The 20900-nt window shown below is 43.0% G+C and overlaps 1 protein-coding gene across 3 annotated transcripts in view; it reads right to left on the bottom strand.

Annotated features, from left to right (window-relative positions):
* The window catches only part of LOC101919716 (cell surface glycoprotein CD200 receptor 1-B-like), a 34344-nt gene that overhangs the window by 1204 nt on the left and 12240 nt on the right, over window positions 1-20900 (bottom strand). For 2 of the 3 annotated variants that reach the window (XM_055802685.1, XM_027784660.2), the window contains exon 7: window positions 12584-20507. In XM_055802685.1, coding sequence (XP_055658660.1) covers window positions 20382-20507 — 126 coding nt within the window. In that variant the 3' untranslated portion in view covers window positions 12584-20381. Of the gene's footprint in view, window positions 1-2365; window positions 2481-12583; window positions 20508-20900 lie in introns of those variants that run through there. The other variant, XM_055802686.1, reaches the window with a different exon arrangement.

Below are 20900 nucleotides of genomic sequence, written 5' to 3'. Positions count from 1 at the left end.
AGGGATAGGCCAACCCCCACACACATGGCCAAGAAAGCTGCCAAGCCTGTATCCCTGTTGTACCCCCACTTAAATACGAGCACTACCTCCTATATAGGCTGCTGTCATTCAGCTGTGTTAAGGTATGGGCACTGTTGAGCCTTTTGAGGGCCTTTTTCATGCAAAGTAATCCCCTGCCGACCAATTAGTACAGCTTGCCATTTGCTTAGCGTCAGGCTGCAGGAACAACGCAGAGCAGGCCAGCATGAATATGCTCCAGATGACTCTGGCCCTTGTTGCCAGGAAGGGGCATGGCAAGTATCACTTCCCTCAACAATGCATTTTCTAGTCTGGCTGTATATACATTTAAAGCATTGCTAAGTAACCTGAAAAGTAAATACAAAATAATCCTTTACTAATCTCACAACAGACTGTCATTTCTGCTACCATTTCTCACCTGCTTTTTTTAGGGTTGTATTTCTATTTCCTTCCTCCATACTATGTCCCCCACATTGTGGTGGTTTTCTTGGTCCAACCTCATCATCGTGACCTTCTCTCCCCATGCCTTGGTACCACCCACTTCTTCACAGGTGGCCCACTGCTTTGTCCAGAGAGGCTTCACAGACCACAAGACAGCCAGGGTCTGATACATAGCTTCTATTTGCAGAGTCACTACCCACAAATTCATGTTTTTCCATTTGTACGTTCGCAAGTGTGCCAGGAGAGAGCAAAGTTGATAACCTAGAGTTTTTTTCAATGATGTACTTCAACCGATGAAGTACAGAAATACAGCCAAAATACAGATACTACACTGTTCCCAAAAGACTATAAAGTGCTCCCCAAGGAAATGAGAATTAAAGAAAAAGAAACTGGGGATAAACCAGACATTTACCTGCATGACTGCTATCAGCAGTTTTGTCTGTCAGATGGCTGGTTTGTCCAGGGGCAGCAGGGGAATTCCTTCCTCCCCGGATGCTTCTGCCTAAATCCAAAGGTATCAGCCAGCACCTTTTGTGGACAGCTATAATAGCTATGGGAGATCAACGTGCTGTGCAGTCTTCTTGCTGATCTACTCCTCTCTTTTTCTAAGTTGGTTAAACGTATTGCTAAGGCCTAAGGTGAAACAATCTAGTCATGAAACTCAAGTAGCATAAAAGCAATTAATTAGGTACTTTATTTCCTATTTTAACAAATAGGAAAAGCAAGTTCATCCTGCTCTTCCATTTCACAGATGTGTAGCTTTTCTACAGCCTTTTTCACCATTAGAGATTAATGGTTGAAAAGGTGTTTATAGTACTAAAACCAAGGCTTGAGTTGGCAGCAGGGTTCAGATCTTTAAGACATTAAGACGCAGATGTTACTGATACTGATGTTACTAAGATACTGATGTTACTGAACACCTCCCATGTTCACAGAAGGCACAACAAACTGATAGAAATATTTAAACAATGCAGCCTTAAACATCAGGAGCTTCAAAGTGTTTTTTTCTACCTCTGTTGAATTATATTTAACACAATCCCCCTTGCTGTAGCGGCCGAGCTCTTCATTGTCTCTTATAGTGATTAAAATAACACATCTCGAGGAGAAACAAGAAACTGCTATTGTCCTCAGTTACAGATAAAGAGTCAAACAGAGAGAGAAAAAAATAACTTGTCTGAGATCACAAAACAAAACAGCAGCAAAGAATTAAACCCAAGTTTCCTCACTTACTATGACATTATTTTATTCTCTTCTTAGGCTTCATTATAGCATTTTTAAAAGTCTATATAATGTTGAAGTCAGGAAACAAGCCAGGCAGCTCCTTTGACATAAAAGTGCAGGGTCTAGGGTACACATTTTCTGAAAGATTATATAGGTATTTATTATTTTTAGCTAGTATCTTTATTTTTAACCCCTACTTTTCAATATCATGGCTATGGCTTCAGAAAACACTACAACTGGGATTCTTTTAATTTGCTATTGACAGCTGTGGTGTCCCAGTCCACTGAGTTTTTAATCATTTTAAGACTCAGGAACATCAGATTTCTTCTACAGTCACAGAGTAAATCAAACACAAAACCTGGGACTCAGATGGGATTTTAAGGTAAAACAAAACAAAAACATCAGAGGCTTTATGAGTAATCAGTGAGAACGAGCAGTGCTGTAGCCAGCTTGCGTTGTCAGAAATATTGGGAAGTGAAAAATTACTCACAGGAGGGAATTTTTTATGAAGCCAGTGGGAAAAAGGTTAGGCATGTTTCCATGGAGGTCCAGAATCAAATTTCTACTGTGCTTTCAGTGTTAGGCTAAGATAACTCCTATGACTACCAATTGGTATCCTGAGGAAGGGGCATGAGCTTCCAGATGTGGGTCAAGCAAAGCCACCAGCATGCCAATCAGCTCTTACCATATCATTACAGCCAGCTGTTTGCTGATCCAGATACAGCTGCCACAGGATTTGCAGAGGGGTACATCCTCCTTAGGCAGGTGGGGATCTTTGGTGTGTGCATTTATCCCCATTCCTAAGGAGCAGACACAAAAAATTAATGGGAGTCATCTTAAACATTCACCTTGCATCAAGACAGTTTCATTCATTTCCATCTCTGCCAAAGCACCCGCTAAATCCTCTGATCTGAATTCATTACACATCCAGCTAGTAATGAGGCTGATAATTAAAATTTCCTAACACTTTGTGCTCAAAGACTTTGTTGGTATTACTTCTCTAAGCTTTTCACTGCTCAGGCTGACTCCTTCTGTCCCAGACAGCCTCTTCAGGGTAAGGTGGCACCTGGGCCTGGCCCACCTTGCCAGGTACTGAAAGCAAATCTGGTCCAAAACATTCCCATGGTTACAGGAAAAAATCCAGATGTTTCTCTGTGGTGGTTCTTACCTCACCACACACGCTTTTGCTACTCACAGAGCACCAACTGCACGACTCCCAACATAAGCCCCACAGGGTCCCCTGGCTCTCCCAAAGTACAGGGACGTGATGAGGGCTTCAGAGCCAAGGGCTGTTCCCACCACAGCTCTTCTCCTTCCACACACCCTGAGAGCATCAGCTGCTCGGCATTTGAAGGCATTTGGTAAGGCCAGCCTTAGCACAGCTGCAAGCTATTCCCATTTTCTCCCTGAAGTTCTTCATCTTTAAGACAGGTCTCTTTGCAGGGCAACTATTTCTCCCCAGCCTTGGAGAGTCTCTGTCCGTTCCTAATATTCATTTCAAGAGAATTTGTCCGTATTTCCAGAGCTGGCTGGGGCTATTGTTTTCTTTGCTTTAGAAGAGAAGTCCCCAACAGCTTTACATCTTTAACATAAAGAAATTCCAGGCTTTGTTTAAAGTGAAATCTTGAGCTTCTTAGTCCATTCTTCACCGTTTAGTTCCCTCCAGTTATTCATGGTTTTCCCTTTTTAAATTAAAAATAAGAGTCACAGACCAGCATTCCATGCCACATCAACTAAATCAACCTCACTTGCTCACTCAAGATTTTTTCCTGCAACCACCTCCTCTACGTTGTTAATGTCACAAAACCAAAATCTGAAGTAGTATCACCTTCTGTTGGTTTGTCAACTGGTCAGTTAAACAGGTCTTTTGATTGTCACACCTATGGTGTATGATTGCTAATGGTTTTCAGTCTCGATGACTAAGGAATGAAAATGTCCTGTGATACAAATCTCAGGAGTATTTCTCTCTCTAACAACATTAAATAATTCTTTGCTCATATCTAATTTCAACTCCCTGGTTTATCCCAGAAGGGCCTCCTCTGACATCTTTCCTGGAATGATTTTGATCATAACTAACCTACTTTTATCTACATTATCACTTTTTGTATAATTTCTTAACATCTTTAAAATATGATTCTACTCCTCCACTACCTTTAAACTGTTATTCTATCATTTCTGTACAGTGCGTTTCCAACGTGATTGCTCCTTGTCATGTAATAATCGCTGCTGCTCTTCCACCTCTATGCAGTCGAGGTCATATTCAGTTTCACGCTCTGCACATCACCTGCAGCATGCTTGCCTGGTGTGAATACATAGGCATGTCTGTTGTCTCCCATTGAACACATACTTCCTAGCCATGTAAAAGTAAATAATTTGACTACTGATACCGCGTTGACTACAGGTGGAAGCAGTGTTTCTCCTTTCCACCTCCACCCCCCCCCCCCCTCCATTTATTGTAAAAACAGCTGTAAGGATTTTACTACTTTCCCAAGCAGTTTTCCTCATTTCTTAGTTTAAAGCTCTTCTCATAAGTCTTGTAAAGTGAGATCTCAGAAAGCTGGTTTCAGCATTATCCATCCTCAGACCAGTCCCCTTTGCATGGCTTTTCCTCCTAACCACAATCCTTGTACCAGCTGTACTAATCTGCAGTGTATTTTCTGGCTTTCTCACTTCCTTTCAAAGACTGAAAGTATTTTACCAAAGCTCACCTGAATATACTCTTCTTTGAGTATCATCCTGGCACAGTTATTTTTGATTCGCTCCAGATACTGACACTTAACAGTGAAAAATCCACTGCTGATCCTTCCTCTGACCTTCAGGATCTTTTTCAGCCTTAACATCCCATCCCATGTCCTTCCTTAGGGCTGCATTCTGTGGTCCTCCCACTCACTAGGGACAACTGAACCAGTTTTTCCTCAGCCAGGGTTGTTCACGCTCCTGGATGTGCCCTTTTGAGTGAGGGCAGGTGGGGATCTCTGGGGTCTTTTCCCTACTGTCTTTCATCCTGAGAACACGTTGTTGTTACATAGCCTGTCCTTTGGGTCAGTTCGTTTGGGCAGGTTTAGCCAGGCAAAAAGAGTAACATATATGTAATTGTGATGTGTAAAACAATTATTTATCAGCTAACACACATAAAAGACATCTAGGATAATTTTTGACTGTTAGGCTAAGCACTACTATGCTCATGACCCTGATAAGGCATCCAGGGGCCTTTGCTGGCCAAGGAGAGGCAGGCAGAAGGGGCAGCAGCATCCCACACACCTCCTGGGACACAGCCACAGTGCTCCCGGGGTGCCCTCTGCCACCAGCTCTGTTGACACTGGTGGCATTGGCAACCTCATGACATGGCCCAGTTTCCTGCCTGTCCCACTAGCCTGACCAGCCTGCTATTTGGTTTTTTTCTTTAGGATTTAATACTGCTCTATGTTGATGTTTTCTCTGTTGAAACCTTGAGCTACTAACGCCCCTCTGACTTTTGCTTCTCTTTTGGAGTGAGCTGCATTGCTCATCTTTGCCACTTCTGCTTCTTTTGCTACTTGCTGAATGTTTTCTTCTTGCAAGGGAACAAGCCTTCAGCTCCACCACAGCAATCTCTCCTCCTCTCAGCACCTAACTTCCAGGTGCTGTGACGAAGAAGGTCCATGTAATCATCTTTTCCACCATATCATCACTTTCTCCGTTGGCATTTTACCACACTGCCCCTACCTACATGCTTGGCCCGCAGGGTTTCTGTCCCACTGCTCGTAGCTGGAGACACTTAGAATCACAGAATCATTTAGGTTGGAAAGGACCTTTAAGTTCATCAACTCCAGCTGTTAACCCAGGAACGCCAAGTCCATCACTAAACCATGTCCCTAAGCACCACACCTAGGTGTTTTTTAAACACCTCCAGGGATGGTGATTCCACCACCTCCCTGGGCAGCCTCCCCTGGCGTAACTTGAGTCAGTTTCCTATTTTTGTACGAGAAAAGCTTTAATACCTCTGGAAGCCTCTTCATTTCCTCCATTGCTTACTTAGCTGAATACACTGTCCTCTGTAATGGGGCCTCCCTTTTAAGAAAACAAGAGCAGCCACAGCAGCAGAAACCCCACACCACACTATTTGCCTTTGGATTGCTTTGGTTTCATTTCAGGTCACTTAGCTTCTTCAGTAGGCACATATGTAAATTGCCAAGAAGTGGGTTTCAACAACCAGCACAAGTATTTTTTCACAGAGCATGATTAAGTTTGTGCCACTCATTGCTGCAGGTTTTTTTAGAGATTAAAAACAACAACAAAAAAGGGTTAAAAGAGCTTGAAGTCATTATGGAGGGCAGGTTTATTAATGACTATTAAGAGAGGATTCAAATGCAATTTCCATCTCACAAAGTCCTACATCCTTGACTGTAAGAATCTGGGCACGGTGCCCAAAGGGTAAGATAGCTGTGGTTTTCTGGTTTTAATCTTCTCTGCTGCTGGCCAAACAGGATGCAGCATTGAAGTTAGCCCAAATAACTTCCAAAACTCCTTTCCAACCTAATTTTTTTCTAGATTTATTTATATTTTCTCTAACTCAATGTGGACAGGGGTTTGGGTTTTTCTTACCACGCAGCAATAGCCTCCCAAGTAGCTCAGTAATAATTTTTTTGCGATCAAAGGCAAGTAGCTGCTTGTCAATGCTCAGCTATGAGTATCTAGCCTACTTAGTACACACAATCCCAAGCACTCTCTCTAAACTGCAAACTGTAACCAAGCAGACGGTGTGAAATGCAGCCAAAAAGCCCACTAAGCTACAGACAGATTGCTGCCATCAAAGAGGAAAGCAACACAAGCAAAGTTATCGCAGGACCCTTAACTTTCTATCAAGACACTGGGACAGGGGTTGTTTGCTCGAATGTTTCAGGTGGCAGATAACATATATATACAAAAATTAAACTAAACCAGAAAACTTTCTGCCTCAACATTTATTGGCTCTTAGAATGCAACAAACAATTAACATTTTTTTCCCAAAACAAAACTGTGGGGCTCATAATATAGGGCTGTGGATAGATACCATCCTACGTATGGCCAAGATCACAAGGACAGGCACGTTTCCTCAGTCTAGCACTAGCTACATGGCAGGGAAATGCAGTAGATTCCTCCCTGCCCATTCACTATCCGCCTCTGCAAAGACCCATCACAAAGATGCCAATGTAGAAGCTGTATTCTGTGACATGGACACGAATCCACTAGGAATGTACAGCGCATTCAACACAGGCAAACCATGCTGGCAGAGAGAAACGGTCCATAATCCCTCTTAAACAAATTGAGGTGAAACTTCTAAAGTATCACCTAATATTTATCCTTGAAATAAAAATGCCCTTGTCTAGTATTGTCATTCTGAATCACTCTGTAAAATATTATATGAAGTTAGAACAGTCTAAAGCCATCTCCAGGATGTAACTCCTCCTGTATTCCTAAAATAGAGGGGGATTTCGCAATGTCTGGGCTAGCTTGTTTCACAGCCAACTCCTTATTCAAATAATAAGGCAGCATAGAGGCATTCAAGTACAGGTTCGGAACAAATTCAGTCAAATTCCACCAGAGCTGAGCTCTGCGTTGATAGCACTACAAGTAGAAGGGCGACAAAAATCGCCTGCCCATCAGACAGTGTCTGTATATGAAACATTTGCTGAGGGTGAACTCCAGAGCTGGGACTGGTTTATGCTGCATCTAGCAGATGTATTCTAAGCATTTGGCTTATTGCACTTTTTTGCCTTTTTTTTTTTTTTTAAAACAGATATGCTAATTCTCAATTTGCACTTTAGTACAATGGCTTTTTAAATGCAAGCTGTTGTGCAATAACAGTAGAAGTGCTGTGCCAGATAGTTTTTTTTTCCCCTATATAACTACTGAATAAGTCAAATGAGACTCATGCATTTGCAAATAATTGTGTGGATTGATATTACGTCATTCTCTGTGGTGGTTCAGTGTTTGTGAAGGAAACGTGAGGCTTAGCTGGCAACAGTGCCTGCATGCAACCATGTCTTCTTGCTGAGCAATCCAGAATTAGCAGGTCAAAAGAAGAATCAGTCTGTAATGTCTTTTTCCTAGACAGAAAGGCACATAACAGGAGCATACTCCATATTTGGCCCCATCTTTTCCATGCACATCCTTCGTGTAATCATCAAGAGAGATCTTCAATACATGAGCACTGCAAACCAGCTTTTTTCAGTGCCTTCTTGGAGCCGATGCTCAAGTTATTTCTTGCATATAAAACAGATTTTAAAAAAATCACACTGCGGGAAGAGCTTGTTTAACAAAAGCTATGTTTATCTGATCAGCTGCGTAGCTCAGCAGGAGTGATTTGACAGAGCATAGCATGGGTTGGGGGGATTTTGTTTTGGGCTAGCTCTAGTCTGATCCTGTAAACTGAGTGCCTGTTAGCAGCTGGAGAGATTAGGTGCACCCCTGGGGTGCATATTCTGTTTTAGCTCCATCAGAAAAGATGCAGTGTTTGCCGTGTGCTCCAAGATTGCTTGACAATATGAACCCAGCACAGTAAGTGCGGACCATCAGGAGTTTCTTTTCAAAAGCACATTTCTGACCCAAGCTAACATTATGTGAATGCATCTGCCAGCAGATGACTACAGAAAATAACAGCGACAGAAGAATCTCAAGGAAAGAACATGGATGCCAGTTTTAGCGTGATCAAGCCTCTTGTAACCAAAGTGGCTGGTACACACAGAGCTCAAGTCACTTTTTGCTTATTTGACAAGCCATATTTTAAATGTGATTCTTTTCTAAGAATGTGCTACAGAGGGATGGCGACAGCTGCAGCTGAGAGCTGAAGAATGTTTTGTGTTTAGCAACACATTTCCTCTGTCCTTTAGCATCTTCTTTCTTCCCTCCTCTATAGCCTACCTCAGGCTGTTTCCTACATAAAAATTAACTCCAGTGAAGACAGTAATATTAACAGTTCCAAAAAACTGCTGCAGATGGTCATAGACAGGCAGTAATGACCACCAGGGATTAAATTTTTTTCTGCTTTATGCCAGACTGATACCAGGACAAGAGAGGGGCTTAAGATACTGACAGGAAAGTGAAAAAAAATTTCCATTAGTCTCAGATGCACTTTACAGTCACAGTCAAATGGGATTTCCATTTGTGTATCAGCAATTCAGATTCTTTTTCCTAAAGAAAGAAATTATATGCAAACAGTATTCTAATAGAAGACAAAGACTGGGATTTTGAGTGCGTAAAAGAAAGACTCATTTCAGGTTATGGTTTCCACAGCAACTTTTAATTTTATCCCTCATGTGTCTATCTGTCTAACAAGGTCTTTCACAACATTTATATATAATGAGATGTTCTGTTGATGGGAAATTATCAAGAAATTAATTTCTCAAGAAAAAAAAACCCATAACTTTTTCTGTATACATTCACAGCTTCACACACACACAACGTACATATGCATAAAGATGTTTGCATATATATGTACATTTTTATGTTTGCTATATATAGCACCATGAAATAGGCGACCACTGTTGATTACACAAGAATAACAAAGATAAAGAATGTGATAGCAAGTGCAGCCGGTAGAGATTCAGACCTGGAGGCATGCAGTGCTCATGAGGGTGTCATAGCTCTGCAGGCACTAACTTGCCTGATTAAGAGGGCAACCCTAACAATACACTGACTGGGGTTGTTTGATTCTAATCTTCCTGATTTGAATATTTCAAGCAAGTTGAAGATAAAGGCAAGCAGCCAGGCCAGAGCTTTACAGTAGCTGGCTCACTCATCTTTTTTTCCACACAACACTCCACTCACACAAGAGATGGAGTGAGCACTAGCAAGACGTTTATGTACTAAGCACATTGTTCTGCATGTGGCTGCTTGTTTTGCACAGAGGAGGGAGTTGTAAACTTCAGAGATGATAAATCTGATGTAGAAAGGATTTCAGGGGTTTTGTCCATGGTTTCTCTTTCATACGTACATATGAAATCCAAAACATAAACACAGCTCGATACGAACACTACACTGTGGCAATATAAACTCTGTTGGACTGTGGCAGCAGTCAGAAAAAAATCAATCCATAAAGCACTTACCTTTGTTTTCTCAGCAGTACTTATTGCCAGCTGAGAGGATAGAATGAGTGGAAATGAAATTTTCACAGCTCAGTACAGAGTGATAAGATTAAAGACAGAAGATCCAGACATGTATCATCAGCATTAAATGCCTTAATAGAGTCTTATGTTTACAGCATCCTATTTCCTATTATAGCCCTATTAGTGAATAAGCCTTGTGTGGTGAGATGACCTTGGCTGGCTGCCAGCTGCCCACCCAGACACACTCTCATTCCCTGCTCACCACCACCACCATCCCCCCACCTCAGCAGGATGGGGGAGGAAATATGATGAACAAGCTCATGGGTCAAAATAAGGACAAAATAAGGACAAGGACATCACTCACCAGTCAGTGTCATAGGCAAAGCAGACTTAACTTGGGGCAATTAATTTAAATTATTGCCAATTAATAACAGAATAGGATAATGAGATATAAAAACAAAATTAAAAACACTTTGCCCACCACCACCCACCACCCCTTCTGCCCAGATTTATTTACCTCCTCCACCACCCACCCCGCAGTGCAGGGGGATGGGGGCCGGTTTGTAACACTTTGTCTCTGCCATTTCTTCCTTTCCCCTGCTCCAGCATAGGTCCTGCCCATGGGATACAGTCCTTCACGAGCTGCTCCAACGGGGGTCCTTCCCACAGGCAGCAGTTCTTCAAGAACTGCTGCAGCATCGGTCCTTTTCACAGGGTGCAGTCCTTCCAGAACAGACTGCTCTGTTGTGGGTCCCCCGCAGGGCTGCAGGTTGTGCCAGAAAATTGGCTCCAACCTGGGCTCCTCCCCAGGGCCGCAGCTCCCACTGGGAGCCTGCACCAGCACGGGGTCCTCCTTGGGCTGCAGGGGGATGACCTGCTTCAGCGTGGTCTTCTTCGTGGGCTGCAGGGGAATCTCTCCCTCCAGCACCCAGAGCACCTCCTCCCCCTCCTTCTCCAGTGACTTTGGTGTTTGCAGAACTGTTTATCTCACTTTTTTCTCACTCTTCTCCCTTGCACGTGCTGCACAGTAGTTTTTACCCTTTCTTAAATATGCTATCACAGAGGCACCACCAGTGTTGCTGATAGGCTCAGCATTGGCCAGTCGTGGGTCTGTCTTGGAGCCAGCCCAAATTGGTTCTCTCTAATGTGGGGCAGCTCCTGGCAGCTTCTCACAGAAGCCACCCCTGCAGTCCCCCTGCTACCAAAACCTTGCCATGCAAACCAAATACACCTTTTCAAACTTTTAAAGTTAATTTCTTTTGAAAAGTTTCAGTAATAAGTAAAAGCTGTAAATGTTTTTGAAGTCCAAGAATCCTACTGTTTTTCTCAAAACCGAAGTGGAAGTCCTGTTCAGCTGAGGTATCACTGAGACACACACAGCTAAAACGAGGACAAGGAGTGTCGGTGGGCTGACAACACACTTGGAAAAAAATAGTTACAAGAAAACAAAAAGAAAAAAAAAAAAAAAAAAGCTGTGACTGGGAGGGTACCTGCACAACCCTAAACCTGCAGGCACTGATTGCTAATCCTATCCTACAGTACATCCCATCCCACCCAGGAGCACACCAGAGGAGTGTGCACCTGTGTGCAGCACTGACCAGGCAAAGACAAAGCACTTTGCAAACAGCAGAGTCCTTAATTCAGAAGTCAGTGTTCAAGCAAAGGGCCACTGTCTTCCCAGAGGATGCCTGGGGCTTCCTTCAGATGATGTCTCCCGAGCTGCTGAAACTTGCTTGCAAGGCAGAACAGTTTCTTACAATATTATTCTCCCACGTCCAAAGCACCAACCCTAAGAACTGGCAGCGCTGTGCTGGAAGGAACCCCTTGTTGGTTTGGGATCTAGAAACTGATACTAGTCAGAGAATCACAAAATAGCCGAGACTGGAAGGCATCTCAGGCTAGATGAAGATTATCTAGCCCTTTCTCAGCCAGGGTCAGCTAGAGCAGGTTGCCAAGGATTGTGTCCAGTCTGGGTTTGAATATCTCCATGGAGAGAGATTCCACGATGTCCTGTAGGATGCTACAGGTGGTCCAACAGCAACAAAAAACTACTGCCTGTCTCATCAGATGACACAAAACATGGCAGAACAAAAGCACCCTCCCCTGCCCACAGCATGCTGTCCTCTGTTACAGACAATCTGCTGTCCCTCTCTGTCTTGCACAATTTCTATTTCTGCACAACATGCCGCTGAACTTTTTATAGTAATTGAGTTGCCAGAATTGCTCCACTATTGGGTGTTTCTTGAAGCATCATTTGGAAATTGGCAGAATTATCACCTGGAAAAGCAGAGTGATGGCTTGAGATTTTACATTTGTGTTTTCCTTGTTGTGCTAAGCTGCAGATAGTAAGATCTACTTGGCAGAAGGTTTTGTAGCATTTAAACATAAGAAAGAATGTACCAAATATAAGCTGCTGATAGAACATCAATATAAACCGTGCAAACAAAGAACAAGAGGAGAAACTCAAAATCCCCCAGGAAGATAAGGCTAAATCCCTCTGAGAACAAATAAATGCAAATTCATATTGGAGCACAGATATGGACGTATCTGGCTTATATTCAGAGCCAACAGATACTGTGCTAGCTTGACTCTACCAGCCTAGGATTCAGTGCAAATCCCCACATTCAGTGTAGACTGGTAATTCTGGCTGACTCAGGAGCAGGGTGACAGGCCACTTTTGAAGCGCCATGGAGATACACCTTAAGCCGAGCTAGTCCTGTGACTGTTCTCTAGCACTATAAACCCCTTCTAAGCAGTCCCTATATTTTTAGGTTTATCTGCAAGCCAGATGCTTTCGCTTTGAGGGACAGCCTGGGTACCATTCCTTTTTCAAAGAGAAGATAGAAGGCAGGGAAGTCTTGCCACGGGGAATACAGCAATTAACAGACTTTAAAAGTTCTTGCAGAAGCTTCCCAGGGTAAGACAAGGAGCAAGACGCAGAGGTTTGGGTACCACCTCTGCAACTGTGAGGCAAATTACCAGTCAGGCTCCGATAAAAGCTGCTCAGGCTTTTCAAGACCTTTGTCACCAAGGTTGCCAACTGCAGCCAGTGTGACTCAGGTAAGATACCCAAAGGAGATCCCAATGAAAGGAATGATCTGTTGCATTCCTTCTCATGAAGCTATTTGCCTTATCTCTGGTTGTTCCAGAGTTCTCCATGCCGGGCATCAGATTAAATGTGGAGGCCAGGATCAGTGCTAGAGAACAATACAAGCCTTCACACAAAAATAAGACTATGAATCAGGGGTCAACATGGAGGCCAATTCAGACTAGCCCGTCTGAACAAGGAAGTCCAAGAGGCTTCTCTGGGTACTGTGTGCTAAATGATTTGATAACATAGGCAAAACCACTAGAAAATACGTGGGAAACACTGCGGCAGATGCAGTGAGAGCTTGATAATGACAAGAGAGTAAAAGTGGAGTAAAAAACCTCCTTATGCTGTTTGCTTCTACTCTTCTTGGGGGTAAGTTTTATTTTTGCAAATACACAAGGGTTCTCCTCTTTCTCTGAAAATATCATTGCTTATTATGCTTAATTGAATAAAGTAACATCTGCTTTCTACAGTGGAGCTCAGTCCACAATTTCTTGGTTATATACAATGTTACCAACAATGTATGAGTCAGACATAGGTATAGCCCCATTCAGGGAAAGCATGACATTATCTCAGAGATATTTTGTTATTGTGTCTGAACTAAGTAAAATCACTGATAACCAAAATTTTCTGAAAAGCCTCACTGATAAATGCCCGCATAGTTTCTCTCAGCTGGATGCTTATGGCTGCTGTGAATGGTACAAAGCTGCATGTAAACTATGGAGGAAAACAAGAAACTGGCTATGATATTTGCCTAATAATGCAAGGCAGATGTCATCCAAGGACAAGTAACATGCATGTTATGCATTTAGACTTGGTAGGGGAGCTTACATTTGCAGAAGCTGAAGCACAGGAGTGGTTTATACTCAAGCAATTAATCTTCTATTATGTATTGGCCAAAAAAAAATCAAGGAGACCTGGAGTAAGTGTGTCCCTAAGGCAAAGTTCAGTGAAGAACACTAGAAAATTCCAAAACAAGTCACAATTTGAAACTGATTGTTCCTACCCACCCATCCCACCTGTCACGTTAAGGAGGGGGGTCTCCTCGAACCCTTTGTATTTGATCAGCCTGCCAGTTTCCCAGGAAAGACAAGACCCTTGTGCCCAACAAGCCTGCCCACTACCTGTGTTGTGACAGCCTGTATTGGAGGGGGTTCGACCAACCTACTCGGGGACCCCCACTCACAGCATCACTCAGTCAGTCCCTTATAGTAACTACTCAGATCTCCAGCAACTTCCACGAAATGAATTTCAGCTGATGATCCACATTAAACAAAATACAGGTTTGTGACAGAATAAGGTTCAAAGATTGCTGGTGATAATACACTGACTGCAAAGCAAGCTTAAAACAACTCACTCAGTAACAGCTAGCATGAGTTAGCTGTAGAATAAAGTCCTTACCCAAAAGGTGGCCCCATGGGGGAGAAGACAGGTTCAGCCTGTCAACTGATCCCAGAAGTTACTATGGTCTTCCCTAATTTCTCCCCTCATTTGTTCACTTTTTATACTTCATAGGACGTTGCATATTCATTCATCATATACAGGATTGGTCCCAAGTTGCTCGCTTCCAATGTAAATTAGTGTGCACCCTCAGATAGCACTGCTGAAGTTCTTCAATAACTAAGCGTGTTCCTCAAGCAAGGTTTTCTCCTCTTTTGGGGGGGGAGGGGGGTATGTGAGTCAGAGGTTGCAATCTCCCACTGCCACAATTACCTTTGTCCTACTTTCCTACTTCCAGCTAAGTTTTGTTGGGGGGTGGGGGGGTGCAGCACCTTATCAGCTTGTCTTCTCTTGAGGCCAGAACTTCCTCGCTTGAATGCCTCTTTCTTAGAGAGCGGTGTTCTTTTCACTGTCTGTTCTTTGTCTCCTGCCCTTCCCAAGGCAGAATTCCCTTCATTAGAACTCCTTTTGTTCATCGATTTGGACAACTTTAGAGGCTGGGTCAGAGTTAAACACTAAATCAGAGTTGTAATCAGGAGTTTAGACACGATTCCCCCCCTTCAGACTTATTTTAGTCCAGGACGATCCATTTTCCTTACATTTAGGTGGAGCTTGAGTGACTCTAGCCATTTCTATTTTTGTTACTGATTGGCATCCCGTGCCCAGTGAGGTGTAGTAGTACCTTGGAGGCAGGTAGCTGTGGGATGGAGGTGTGTGTTAGGACTACACTGAGATTATTTCATCTGAGGAAAGTCATTTTGCCACAGTGGTTGGCTCAGCCATGGACATGTCACCTTCATGTGACAACTGCTCTGCAGCTTATCAGCTGTGTGGTGCCATTGAGTTTCCGTTCCTGCAGGGAGCACGGCAGAGCTGGCCGCAGGGTCTCCACTCCACTCCATCCTCCGTCACTCCTATCAGCATGTGCTGAGCAGGGTGTGTTGCTTAGGGAGCTGTGGTGATGTAGATTCTGTGCATGCCAACCATCCTGAAAGCCATAGCTGTATATTAGCCTAAAAAGCTGTCTGTAATACTACGCTTCTATTAGGTCCCAGTTTTCTCTAATTCCCCCCCAAAGTAATTTTCCCACACCACACCACCACCACCAAAAATAAAATCTTATAAAGAAAAATTTCATTGAGAGGATCTGGCACCTACTAAAGCAATTGAATGGAGAATGCAATTGTATTTGATGCCAAAAAGAAAAGGAAAGAGAATCTGATAATAAAATAATTAGAAAAGATAAAAATCAATAAACTGAGACAACTGGTTCATGAGAGGACTGGGGAGACAGCTTTAAGGAAAAAGAGAAAAGTGGGTAATTGCTTAAAGAAGCACCATTAAAAGCACAAATGCTAACTACTCCAGGACAGAGAAATGGTAGGAAATGTAGTAGAAAACCCTCTTGGTTAAATCATGAGCTCTCCACTGCCTCCAGCACATGACAAATGCATACAGATTGTGGACACCAAGCCAAGTAGCTGAGGACAAGTTAACACTAACAAAAGAACTTCACAAAGGCAGAAAGACCAAGTCACAAAATGGTCAAAACCAGCGGGACAATATTCCACAGGCGTTACAGTTTATTAGGGGAGAACCAAGGAAAGTATTATTTTCTCATCAGAGAATAAAAGTAATGACAAATTGATGCCAAAAATGCTAGACGAAAAAACAGCTGCAAGAAATACCAACTTAGGAAACCAAGCTATTCACTAAGATAGCAAATAACTTTAGGACATTTGCTCCATTTCCAAAGTCTGCAGGAAAATTATTTACTTTCTTCATTTCGATCCTGGTTTCGAAAATTAGAATTCTAAACAAATCTTGTTTGTAATCTGAAGATACATTCCAATTTATGGGGTTCCAAACGTAACTTTTTTTTTTTTCTCCCCATATTCGGTGAACAGAAAGAGAGAAAGAACTGTTTGGCAGCATCACAACACCTGCTGTTCCAGGAGATAAGTTGCTCATAGATTAATCATAAAGCAGACATCATCACTGTTACCAAGAGTGCCCTATAAACTGAAAGTCCACACAACAAACAGGAGCGCTTTCATCTATAATCACATTTAGTGCTAAAAAGCTCAAGTGACGTTCAATCAACTGTGGATTTGACTAAATAGTCTGTCCAAAACAGCAGTGGCAAGGCAGAGCTGTTGCAACAGCCCCGGAGCAGGGGCTGACACTCCCAACCTTTTGTTTAATTTCCCACCCCCCACCCCCCAGAACGTTCAAATAGCTCACTGCAACACCCATTGCCTTTTAGTAGCTCTCTCACAATGAATATTCAATAAAGAGTCACCGTTTCCCTAGCATTTTGACAAGGACACAGAAGAATATGTGGAATTTTGCAGTCTGAAATATTTGCCTTGCTTAAATTTGCTTTCCGTGCAAATAAAGAAAAAAGGTATTAAGAACACCACAAGCGTTCTTGCAATTAAGGTAAAAAAGCATGCTAAATATACTCATTAAAACATCTTCAAGTTGGTTATTTTCCATACTAAATTCCTAAAAGAGACCAAAACACAATTTGGATTAGTCTTTGGATTACGCCGAGATGCCCACCTCCTATAAAATCAACACGAAAGAAAATACTTAAGTGATTTTCTTCTCATTCTCTAAATACTCGAGATCACCTACAAAATTAAATCCAGGCGGGAAACAGGCACTTTCTCAGCAGCCATCCCAGGAGGACACAGCTGGGGCAGGAGCCAGCAGCGCCCATGGGATGCTCCCGGGCAGCGTGGGAGGGGGTCCCGCACCCAGCCTGCTGCCCTGGCCCAGCAGCCGGGCACCGCTGCACACCAGTCCTGCTTCTCAGGCCTCTCCCTCCTTGTCCTCGCCACCCTGAGGTGCGTGCCTCATGGCTTTTAACCCTTTGGTGTGCAGCTTGTGAGACCAAGCAGCATGACACACGCAGCTCTTTGGCGACGGCAGGCAGAGTGGAAAACATCAAAGCCCATGCCCAGAGCTTCCCATGTGACAACATCTGTCCTTCACCAGTCACCACCAGCAGTTAAGGTACCCAGTGACAGGCAGTGGGAATGGAAAAAGTAATTAATCACACCATTAAGTATGAAGCAGCAAAGACACAACACCATGCTCTCTTTCTTGGTCTTAACTGTTCTCTGTCAACCCGCGTCTCCAGTCTCTCCCATTTTCCTCTCTCTGCTTCCATACAAAACCATTCAGCTTGCAGATCTCTATGTCTTATCCCAAGCAGCAAGGACTTCCTTTCTGGGTACACATGGGCACACCGCCTGGCTAATCCTACCCTCCTCCTTCCAAAGGCAATGCTGTTAGCAGAGCCGACAGCCCCACTGGAATGGTTATCACCTGCTGACAGCTTGGATGTAACACTCCTGTGGTCAAAAGCTCCAGTGAATTGCAGACAGCTCAACAAGCAGCAAATTCTATATCTGAAACTACCTACCACTTATGCCAGTCTTACAACAAACACAAAAGATGAGCAGAAAATTAAGTGAGCTTGTTCAATTATTATGCTCTGCCTGGAAGCACTATTCACGTCCCATCCTTTCTTGCAATCACCGCCAGTAGCCACATTATTCTCTTTGGCCTAATAAGTTTTATTAATCATATACAACAAGCTTGAAAAACTTGAGGGCCAATTTTATTCAGAAGGAAGATACAACAATTAGGCAGCTGAGGTCTTTTAATGCCTGCAACATGCGGGTTCGCCTGAGCTGTGTGTTGGTAGCTGAAGCTTTTTGTTGGCAGTAAACAGGTAATGATTAGAGCCTGACTACAGTGCTGTAAGCTAATTTTCTGAGAGGTTGCAGCAGAACTGGCTCTTGGTCCATCCCAGAAATAAGAAATCAGGCAAACCCTAGCCCACCATGGCTGTTAAGAGCTGTGGAACCACCAGCAGAGCCCATTTCACCAAGTACCTGCAGCATGAAAGGGACTTATCTCATTGCCAGAGCACCTTGTTTCAGCACATCAAAGTCTGCTCAGAATTTCTAGGTTAATGGAAATGCTGACACATTGCAGGTGACTGGACCAATTCCATGAAATACAGATTAGAGGGGAAAATAAAATCATAAGCATGGAAACCACACTTTTCAGCCAGGGTTAATTAACACAGCGATGCTTCTCCAGCTTTCACACACACACACCACCATCTCCCTAAGTTCTATTTCCTCTGTTTCTGTTAGATCTTACTCCTCAACATTTCTCTTTGTGCAAAGGAATTACAAAACGTTCTTGCTTTGCACCCTAAAAGTCACAACACACTTGCACCGTGATTGCCAAAAGAAGACTGCTCCACAGCCTAACTCTTCGTTTTGACAGCCACGTCATCCTTCGATCTGGCCGCAGCGGTCCAGCTTCTGAATAAGACAGACCTGCACTGCTGTAGTTGTCCACAGGAATGACCCCTGTTCGATTGTCACACGGAGCACCACCAGCCTAGGAACCCAAGTTTAAATCCAGCTGGGCAGTCCCCTAAGCAACAAGAGATCTCCCCCCAGTTTCAGAGGCTTCCAGTCACAACAGACTCCTTGGCAGCGTCATGATTGTGAAAGCTCCCGGCTGACAGGGAGAACAAAAAAGGGTGCTGGATCACGCCCACAACGCACCACCAGCTGTGGGCCAGCAGAACTGGGAAACCGCTTCCTTACACTACGGCACTATGATGGATTTCACAAGAGCTCCAAAACATTTCCCTACTCAGCACTGCAAAAAACCTGCTTTCAATAATTCTGACTATCTGCCACTATTTTTTCCCAGAGGCTTTATGCAACAAAAGATGTGTCTCCTTCCCCACAGATGGCACGGAGGAGCTGTACACAGCTCTGAGATAGTGACCCATCATTGCCATTTAACAGCACGAGAAAGGCATCGCTTGGTACCAGGCATGAATGGACTACCTTCTGTAGGCACTTTTTATTAAGGCAGAGAATCACTCTTCATGCCTTTCCAACTAAAATAAAATGTTTGGACTGGAGGGATGTCAGTAGGTGCCCCCCCCATGTCTATTTAGAAGTGATAAAGGGAAGTGCAATTAAAAGGCTCAGGGACATCCTCATGCCTAAGAACACTGATGGAGCAGAGATGATTTCCTTCAGCAACGAGCAGGCAAAGGCCGTTCGAAACCCACATTTCGGTACGTTTACTGCTGCATTAGCATCTGGGAGGTCTGACAAACCTGACAAACGAGGACTGCAGGTAACAACGGGTCAGGGGCGGGAAGGGTGGTGGTGGTTCAGCTTGGAAGCACAAGGATAAGAAGAAATAAATGGTTTGGTTAAGAGTGTTCTAAACAAGCACACCACCTGCATTTTTCACAACTTCAAGTTTCTGTTCCCAATAAAACCACACTGTGAACTCAGCTTCTAAGAAACTGGTCAGTAAACATTCACCCAAATAGCACCAGAATCATTTAGGTAAATATTTGCATATTTGCACGTTTACTTGAAAATGAATCTTAGAAAACTGCCCATTTCTGTTTCTCATTTCCATACCAAGTACAATTCCAAATTGGCTTTTTTTTCTTCCACTAGCAATACAAACAGAAAGTTTAATTAAAAAAAAATAAAACAAAATAAACAAAGATGACAAATACCTCCGCCACACATAACTTATTTACCCAGAAAAAACCCCAACTCTTTTATTTCTGCATTTCTGCTGGATGTGTTTCTTTGACCTTCTACGTTTTGGGGTTCCCTGTATCACTTCCTGGTTTCTAACACAAAATTGAAGAGAGAATCCCATTGCTAAAATGGAAAAAAGTGCCTCATTTTCACCACCGATCTGTGACTCCAGCACAGAAATATATCAATTACTGATTTGAGGAAAGACAGCACATACCTCATACCATGTTTAAACAAAACACAGATCAGTATTTCCCCAACTCCATCTTTAAAAGTTTCAAATGTTTCAAGAGCTGTACTGATATTTAGAGAAAGATTTCAAAAAATTTAGTAAAATGGGTTGCTCTCCCCCACCGCCTTCAGATCAGGAAAGACTTTTGCGGGGTATTTTGAGTGTTCTGCTGGCCTGCTTTGTGGTAAAGTCTGAGTACTGTTCGTTGAAGTCCAAGTATGGTATCAGCAGTAGCTGAGCTGGTGTTAGACTGCTTATGCCTACACTGTTGCATAGTTCATATTTATCATTGTTGGATCATAATTCTGATAGATAATCTCTGATAAGACAGGAGGCTTGACCACTGCTGTTTTCACACGTGATGGTGTGGACCTGAAATTCTTAGTCTGCAATATAAAGAAAAACATGTACCATTATATTATGTTGTAAAATTTTGTGGAACCATCATCTCTATAGAGTCCAAACAAAAAAACAAGACCAGAAGAAACCTGGTAGGTAACATAAATTTTGCAACAGAACTGTGAAGTTATTCCTCTAAGCTCTGTGACCAGAGGGGCAGGGCACAGAAGGTGAAACCTGACATGACAGAAAGATACAACAACCACCTTCACGATGCCTGAACAGGACAGCCTTCAAATCTTTTTTTCTTAATATGATTGAAAGCAAATTTTGAAATGTTGGTATTTTCAGCAAAATAGATGCTAATGAACAATGTTAACTTCTCTAGGGGAAAAAAAAAAAACCCACAAAAAATCCCAAACAAACAACCAAAAAACACC

The sequence above is a fragment of the Falco peregrinus genome, chromosome 4, assembly GCF_023634155.1.
Source record: "Falco peregrinus isolate bFalPer1 chromosome 4, bFalPer1.pri, whole genome shotgun sequence".
NCBI classification, from domain to species: domain Eukaryota; kingdom Metazoa; phylum Chordata; class Aves; order Falconiformes; family Falconidae; genus Falco; species Falco peregrinus.
This window is presented reverse-complemented; position numbering and strand designations above follow the sequence as displayed.